Source organism: Gekko japonicus, unplaced genomic scaffold (assembly GCF_001447785.1).
Source record: "Gekko japonicus isolate JY-2015 unplaced genomic scaffold, Gekko_japonicus_V1.1 scaffold2878, whole genome shotgun sequence".
In the NCBI taxonomy this organism is placed as follows: Eukaryota; Metazoa; Chordata; class Lepidosauria; order Squamata; family Gekkonidae; genus Gekko; species Gekko japonicus.
Window position 1 is genome coordinate 85,371 of NW_015173223.1, and position 9,145 is coordinate 94,515.

General features: G+C 42.6%; 1 protein-coding gene across 1 annotated transcript in view; it reads left to right on the forward strand.

Annotated features, from left to right (window-relative positions):
- Positions 1–6,504, forward strand: part of LOC107120084 (T-cell surface glycoprotein CD8 alpha chain-like) — a 19,289-nt gene extending 12,785 nt beyond the window's left edge. The window contains exons 4-6 of the mRNA XM_015422727.1: positions 1,522–1,632; positions 1,810–1,846; positions 6,271–6,504. Of these exons, the coding sequence (XP_015278213.1) occupies positions 1,522–1,632; positions 1,810–1,846; positions 6,271–6,313 (191 nt within the window). The 3' untranslated portion in view covers positions 6,314–6,504. The remainder of the gene's footprint in view (positions 1–1,521; positions 1,633–1,809; positions 1,847–6,270) is intronic.
- The last annotated feature ends 2,641 nt before the right edge of the window (positions 6,505–9,145 follow it).

A 9,145-nucleotide genomic window follows, 5' to 3' on the forward strand; every position in this document is an offset into this window, starting at 1 on the left:
TTCCCTACATTGGCATCATTTCCTTGTAGGAAAAAATTATGTGAATCATCTGTATACAGTCATAAATGATCATTGCTTTATCTCTTGTAATGTATATAAATCACTGATGCAGATACACATATTATAAGTTGGATGCAGTGATGCAAGAGTGGAAAGGAAAACATATTTAGTGCAGTTCCACTTGAGCTAGGAGTACAGCAAAATATAGGGTTGGAGTCAACCAGCTTTTCTGCTAGTGGAAAAGAGAGGAGGGGTCCATGCTCAGTACCCAAAAAGGCTGTTTGAAGTCATGGGTCCTTCACGAACAAAAGCCATGTGGAATGAGGACTGTAGTTGAAACATGAAATGGGCGAGATTGAGTGAAAAAGCTGGCTGGATTCAACTCATAGGACTTCAATACAGTTTTTAATAAAATTAATTACATGCATGTGAAACAATGCAATGTAAAATGTGTAATTTTATTTCATTGGGTTTTGAGACTGTATCAGTAGAAATACTTTAAGCTCTGTCTTGCGCAAACAGAAAATATACTGGCGACAAATCACTTTCACTTCATGCATGCAGAAAGTGAGGAGTAATTTTATCATTTCCACTTGCCCAAGGATGGTTGCACATGTGGAAATCTTCATGCTGTCCAACCACGGAATGCAAAAATTCAGACCTCTCTGGCCACTCATGCTTTGGCATCCAAGAAGTGGCATTTGTGCTCCTTAGTTCCAAATGCTGCATACAAGGATCAAGTTCTATGACAGTGGAACACAAAGTAACATTAAGGATGGGGAATGCACTAGGAAAACCTTGGGTCTTTTCATGTCTTGAGAGAGGGAAGAGTTCTCTCCTTTGGCCAATACATGCTTGGATTCCTCAGTCTTGCATGGACGAAAGCTGCATGAGAAAGGGGCTATAATAAGGAGATAAATACAGCAAGGCTGAGAAAGGTGGCTGGATCCAGCCTCATGTGACCTCTTTAATCCTGAGATCAATTACTTCTTTTTATCTTCTTTTTACCTAACAGGCAGGTTGAAAGTGTCACTGTTCCCTCCTGAGCTTGTCTTTTGATAGTGGCTCCAACACCAATGAATGGGCTCCTTGAAATTGTTGGGGTTATGACCATTCTTTACACTTTGAGAAAATAATGCAAAGCAGATTTGTTTACAAGGGCTAACCCTTACTTAAGGGCTAACCGTCACTTATGGTTCTGAATGCTGATTATTTGAAATGTCTGTACTGCAAAGCAGATTTGTTTACAAGGGCTAAACGCTACTTATGGTTCGGAATGCTGATTATTTGAAATGCCTGTGCATCAGATTAATTGTGATCATGCCTTGGCTTTTTTTAGATGCTGTTTTTAGATTTTTTAGATGCTGTTGCTTGTCATATTATGGCCCTAATTGGAGAAAGGTTAGCTAACATGAGAAAGGTGAGGATGGCCCTAATTGGAGAAAGGTTAGCTAACTTGAAAAGCCCTAAATAAATAGCTCCAGACTTCATGTTCAGTCTGCTCTGTTCTTGCCTTCATAGTTCCATATGATGGTCTGATGCTCCCTTGTGAACCATACATCTGGATGCCTTTGTCTGGTGGCTGCTTCCTTCTCTTGATAACTTTGGTGATCACCATAACAGTGTGCTGTGGTAAGTCAACTTCCTTTCAGGCCTGGCAGATGGCTGGTGAGGGGGTGGAGCTTGTGAAAAAGTTGATAATGTATTTTACAAACTTAAAGGTTATATTGACATAGGTGTATTTCATTATAATGGCACGTGTCCTAAGAAAGTGATTTGCTATTTTCTTTCCCCAAATGTTAATTGAAGATCCAAGAAGGAGGAGAAGAAGATGCCAATGTAAAAGGTGAGTTTTAAAGGCTGAATTTCATCCAATATAATCTCATTGATTTACAGGACAGTTCGAAACAATGCTGTCCTAAACAGAGCAACACCCTTCTAGGCCCACCGAAGTCAATGGGATTTGAAGGGTGTAATTCCGTTGAGGACTGCACTGTAAATTTCCCATGCAGTGTCTTTTGTCACTGTTGCTGCTCAGTAGCTACTTTGAGAGTAGGATATTAAAAAAAAATCTGGTGGGATTTCTATAAGAATTGTCAGAAGATGGCATCAAATTGGAATGAGAAGGAAAAGAAGTTCTCATGGTACCCATAACACTTTAGCTCATCTTTCTTGCCATTTAATCAGTAGCTACTTTGAGAGTAGGATATTACAAAAAAAATTCTGGTGGGATTTCTATAAGAATTCTCAGAAGATGGCATCAAACTGGAATGAGAAGGAAAAGAAGTTCTTATGATACCCATTACACTTTAGCTCATCTTTCTTGCCATTTAGTTTACTCTTGCACCCCAGCACCATGACCAACAAACCACAAAGCTGCCTGCTCTCAGGCCCTAAAATTAGAATGAGCACATGTAGTGATTTGCTATTTTCTTTCCCCAAATGTTAATTGAAGATCCAAGAAGGAGGAGAAGAAGATGCCAATGTAAAAGGTGAGTTTTAAAGGCTGAATTTCATCCAATATAATCTCATTGATTTACAGGACAGTTCGAAACAATGCTGTCCTAAACAGAGCAACACCCTTCTAGGCCCACCGAAGTCAATGGGATTTGAAGGGTGTAATTCCGTTGAGGACTGCACTGTAAATTTCCCATGCAGTGTCTTTTGTCACTGTTGCTGCTCAGTAGCTACTTTGAGAGTAGGATATTAAAAAAAAATCTGGTGGGATTTCTATAAGAATTGTCAGAAGATGGCATCAAATTGGAATGAGAAGGAAAAGAAGTTCTCATGGTACCCATAACACTTTAGCTCATCTTTCTTGCCATTTAGTTTACTCTTGCACCCCAGCACCATGACCAACAAACCACAAAGCTGCCTGCTCTCAGGCCCTAAAATTAGAATGAGCACATCTTCCTGCAGTGCTTGGTAGTACTGATATAATGTTATGTCAAAACAACTGGAATCTATATTACCAGAGTCAGTCCTCATCTTCAACAGAATTACAACCTTCTTAGCTCATTGACTTCCATAGACGTTTAAGATGGCACTGTAATACATTAGACTGTAATCACATTTGTGCTAGTACAGTGTGTATTTGCCCTAGAGGAAAAAAAATTGCTTCTAAGATTCTTTCAAGCAGTTTTTTGTTAATGACAGCTTGTAGTTCGCATGGAACAGAATGTCAGTCTTGGAATGTATTGGGCTGTAGTGGTGACATAAGAACATAAGAGATGCCAATGTTGGATCAGGCCAAAGGCCCATCCAGTCCAACACTCTGTGTCACACAGTGGCCAGAAATACCAGTGCCATCAGGAGGTCCACCAGTGGGACCAGGACATTAGAAGCCCTCCCACTGTTGACCCCCCCCCCAAGGACCAAGAAGACAGAGCATCACTTGCCCCAGAGCCCCTAGCTATACCTTGTGGCTAATAGCCACTGATGGACCTCTGCTCCATATGCTTATCTAATTCCCTTTTGAAGCTGTCCATGCTTGTAGCCGCCACCACTTCCTGTGGCAGTGAATTCCATGTGTTAATCACTCTTTGGGTGAAGAAGTACTTCCTTTTATCCGTTCTAACCCGACCGCTCTGCAGTTTCATGGAGTGCCCACGAGTTCTTGTATTGTGAGAAAGGGAGAAAAGTACCTCTTTCTCTACCTGCTCTTTCCCATGCATAATCTTATAAACCTCGATCATGTCACCCCTCAGTCGTCTTTTCTCCAAGCTGTCTGGTAATTTTGGTATTCCCAGGAAATGTTAAGGGAAGGGCTGTGGTTCAATGGTAGAGCATCTGCTTTGCATGCAGAAGGGCTCAGGTTCAGTCCCCAGCATCTCCAGTTTAAAGAAGCAGAAGAAACTTTTGGCCACTTTCTCCCACTGAACTGAACAAATGACAATTACTCCCATTATTATTTATGACACACTTTTCTCCCCACTGGGGACCCGGTGCAGTATATAACATCGTTCTCCCTTCCTCCATTTTATCTTTACAATAATCCTGTGAGGTAGGTCATGAGAGAAAGAACCTGGGCCAGGTTTCCTCAGCGAGCTTCCATTGTGGAGCAGGGATTCAAAACCTGGCTCTCCCAGATCCTAGTCTGGCATTTTAACTACTCCAGATTCTGCCATTTTAAATGCATCTTACATAAAACCATACGAATCTGTGGGCTTCAATGAGTTTAAATTTGTTTAACATGTAATCTCAAATACCTAAACTGATGTTCAGTGGTCTGTGGGTAGAAGAAGGCTACCCCATCCCACAGAGCCTCAGTAAGAATAGGTAAAAAGTACTTGAGAAATGAGGCAATCTTTCAGACTCCCCCAGATAGTTTCTTAAAAACAGGCCATTCCCATCCATGTAGACTTACTCTGATTTTCATTTTTTCCCCTCACACTGGAGCATGACACACACACAACTTGATGAATCTTGAGCCAATGTATATGTGAGGGAGGGATATCTGTCCTACATCTAGTAGCAAACTGGCTGGCCCCTGAGATAGCTGAACAGTGGAACTACGAACAGGCAAGATGAAGAGGCCTCTACCTACACCAAATATGCAGAAAATATGACTTCATTTATTAAACAAAAGAAAATGGGGAGAACCCCCCCCCCAATGGACAGGTGAGGGCTGTGAATACATTATAGGAGGCAAGGAATGTTGAGTGTATCCACATCTTAAGTAAAGGTGAAAAAGAGATATGTGTGAGAGATAAAAGCCTGCTGAAAGCTCAGAGATGTAGGAAGGGATAGTTTGGGGGAGAGGATTTCTAAATTGTTCCTTTCCACTGCGATGCCTCATGAACGTATGACTTTGTGTGTGAAGACACACACACAGAGGCTAAAAGTCTGGCAGCAGGGGAAGGACAGAGAAATCCAGCCCATTCCTCAGCATCTCTAACACATTTCAGTCTTAAATTTCTCCTCCCCCACTTCCACCCATCACAGAAGACACTGTTTCTAGAACAGCCTTGTGGGGCCATGCTTTTGAACCTTTATACTGCCCCCAGGCTGTTCCCAATAAAGTGAGAGCAGGCCCTGAAAAGGGGTAAGGATAGATCTTGTAACTGCAGGGGACACTTAAGGGCAGTGCCCCCTCCAAAATGTGTCACGCCCTCCTCTGAATCCCCAGATTTCATTTGTAAAAGAAGATGGTAGCCCTTTTGGTTGGGGAGATATAAAGGAAAACTTGCAAGTCCTTTTGGTCATGATTGGCTGTAAAGGAATCGAGGCGGGGCACCTGCAGGTAGTTGAATCTGTTAACCCCTTTCCTGACATATTATTTTCTGCTCTGCCCCATAACTATTATCCATTAAATCCTTACTTCATTTTTGTTTCTATCATATGAGAACACTGGGCATAAATAATGAAAATTAATTTTTAAAAACTATTTGGTTCAGGAGCAGGTGGTGCCAAGGGGAGGTTAATAGCAGAAAAATCCCCACAAATATCCAGTTTTACTTATCCTGGTATCAGATTTAATCATTAACTGTGAACCCCCTTGCTGTAACTTGCCTGTATGGAACGGATGCCTTTGACCATGAGCAGTATGGGTAACCACTGTCAGGTTTCTTTCTTCCCCCCTCAAAACAAACAAACAAAACCCCCTGGGATTAGAGCTAATGGACTGGAGAGGCATAATGCTCAGACACGTTTATACTAGAGAACTTGGCAGCCATTTTAGGGTTGCTAAACAACTACAACTATACTGGTCACCCTTTGAAACTTTAGCTTTTTCAAGCAAAGGCAGTGGGGTGGGGGAGAGTGAGGAAAGACTAAAAAGGTAAAAAATGGAAAAGAGGAAGTAAGCAGGAAAAAGAGAAAGAAGAGGGAGAAGCTTGATGGAGGGAGAACCAAAAATATAGTTAAGTGGGTGAGAGGGAAGAAAAGGGGAGCGGCTGCCAGGGGGAAGGAAGGAAAGATGAAGGGAGAGGAGATAAAAGTTGATTGGTTGGTGGGGTGGTGGAGAGAGAAGGAAGCATGGAAACTGAAGAGGCTACAGGGGCTGCTGTAAGGAGGGGAAGAGAAAATATTGTGGAGATGGGGTACACAGGGGAAATGAGATGCCCCCATGAGTCCTTGTGGGCCCCAACTTATCATTCCATATTTATATGAGTCTCACAAATCTTCAAGTGCTGGTGGCTTTGGAAATAGTTAGATAACTCTAGCTTTTAGTAAGAGAGGATGACTGGCTTCTCTAGGAAATCCTATCACTGTTGGCCTGACCGGTTCATGTCCTCAGCGTGCCTTCATCTTTTCTCCCCTTCCTTTTAGGCCTTTGAATGGAACCAATGGAAAACCCACCGTGCCACGCTAATATGGAGGAAGCCTGGGTCATCCCAAGTGGATTTCCTAATGCGTTTTCACTGTAACTGCAGAAGTATACATTATATATCACACCACAATTATTTTTACAGACGGTTTTTAATTTTATACCATGTAGCTGCTGGTGCATTTCAGCCCTTTCTCTTCAGTCCATTTTCCGGTGTAAATTGCCCCGCACCAAGCTAAGACTGCATCTTTATATTGCGCAGTATTTGCGCATGTGAAGATTGTGCATCTTTATATTGCGCATCTTTATATTGCGCAGTATTTGAACTGCACTGTGCAGGTGTGAAAAGCGTTTCAGATACATTAACTCTGAGAATTATAGCATTTTCTTTGTTATTATAGACACAATAGCATTTTTCTGACATCATGTTTTGGGGTATTCAACTGTACAAACCTGGAGTGTGTGCCACTTGTGATCCTATGCTACCATTTTGTCTGGATATGGCACTATTCATAATGCACAGTGTACTATTCAGATTAAATGGTAACCTACATCAGGAGACTGCAGGTAGCACCTGCTCCAATTTTGTATGGTTGGATGTCTTGAAATATAATGCCTGAAAAAGGCTATTATAGCCATTTTAATTATTATCATTAATAGATTACTCCTGCAGGGTGGTGGTGGGGGCAAAGCTAGGGTACAGCAGTCTACAATATACCTAGAAAGTACTCGAGAGCCAGTTTGGTGTAGTGGTTAAGTGTGTGGACTCTAATCTGAGAGAACCGGGTTTGATTCCCCACTCCTCCAGTTGCACCTGCTGGATGACCTTGGGCAAGCCATAGTCCTGGCACAGCTGTTCTTGAAAAAGAGCAGTTTTTGTCAGAGCTCTCTCAGCCCCACCTACCTGACAGGGTGTCTGTTGTGGGGAGGGGAAGGGAAAGGAGTTTGTAAGCCACTCTGAGACTCCTTTGGGTAGTGAAGGGCGGGGTATAAATCCAATCTCTTCTTCTCTTCTTCTGCTCCACTGCTGTTGATACAACACTGCATATCAGGTGTACACCTAGCAGAATTCTGAATTCACATACTTATGGAGCAGTTTGCTTGAGGAGGTAAGCCATTCCACCCACCACAGCTGAAGTCATAATGGTATAGATTGCATAACTCTCTCTCCCAGTCACATGTCACTCAGCACAAATGACAATAGCTCTCACAAGTACACATGCACTGCTCCTTCACTTGTGCAGAGCAGCAGCACTTATTTCACACACACACACAACTATACAGGAGCCTTCTTTCAGTCACTCTTTCCTCTCTTTCTCGCTTGTGCTGGTAAAATTTGCTTATGTGATGCAAAACGACCCTTTCATTTAGTACCCTTGGAAGAGTCCATCTTCCAGGGAGAAATTTGCTAGCACAGAGCACCTGCTTTACATGTTTTGCGCAACTTAGAATGAGTTGGCTTCAAATTGATTTAGGTAAGAAATTTAATACCCCTTGATTTGAAATGTGCAGGAGGAATTTTCACCAAACCAAAGGAAGAATCCTGATATTATATTTTGACATAATCTAAATTTGCAAAAGGAGAATCTCACAAAACTTTGTTGCCCACTCCAAAAAAGCCACATGTAATATTTTTTTATCGGTGTAGTTAAATTAAAACTATTCAAACATAATTATTCATTAGATTACTTTGACATTTGACTATATTATATATAATTGTTCTAAAATAAACTGAACATGCATTCATCATTAGTATATAATGTAATGCAGAGTGTTACAATAATTAATTGTATGCTGAATATTAGTTGATCTATGTGCCTTAGTATACTAGTATTCAATAAACAGTTTCCAAATTTCATTTAAAATATTACAATGGTCATCCTTTCCTGGGTCCTTATAGAATACACATGACCGTACTTTGCTTTTATTACACCCTTCATCATTGCTTTTGGGATTAATAGGATAACACATCTTGATTTTACAATGTGTACCATCTTTCTTGGATGTGGCACAGGTGGAGCACCTATTAGTCATTTCCAGAATATCATGCATATTCAGAGGTCATTTCGGGGGGGATCGCGGGGGATCGCAGTTCCCCCGGGTGAGGTACGGGGGCGGGGCACATGATGAAGCCCTGCCCCCTGCTTCCGGCCGCCCCGTTTCCGGCCCTCATTCAGCCAGGAGGAGGCAGCAGAAGAGGGAGGGTAAGTTGCTTCCTCCCTGCCTCTCCCCACCCCTGCCTGCCTGGGGCCAGGGAGGGCCTTCGCGAGGCTTCCTTGCACTCCTGCCGGCCTCGCAGGTCCACCGTCGGGCCCCTCATGGGGCTCGGCAGTGGAGCTGCAAGGCCGCCACCGGCAGCCGGGACCGTTGGGGGTGGGGTGTGTGGCCTTATGACAAACCTCTGGTGATGTCAGGGGGTGTGGCCTTATGACACACTTCCGGTGATGTCAGGGGGTGTGGCATATGCTAATGAGTTATGCTAATGAGTTCCCCTAGCTCTTTTTCTACGAAACGACCCCTGTGCATATTACTGTATTATCACTAGACACACTGCCTGAACATGCTCTCCTAGCTTTGCAGCTATATTTTGCTACTATACACTCTCATTAACAAGTCCCCCAGCCAGGCTGACAATCAATGTTTTCCCACAATAGCTTTTACCAGTGGACTTTGCTCACGCCACACAAGGAAACCGCTAACCCAACTAGCAATTATTATGGAAAGTGGAATGGAAACAGTCACTCCCCAGACATCAGCAATCAGACCAGTGGTATCAGGGGAGAGAATCTTCATACACAAATATAAGGATCTCAGTAATCAAGCACAAGGTCAAATATGTGGATAGGGAAGGGAGTTTACAAACGTTTAGCTGGTTGT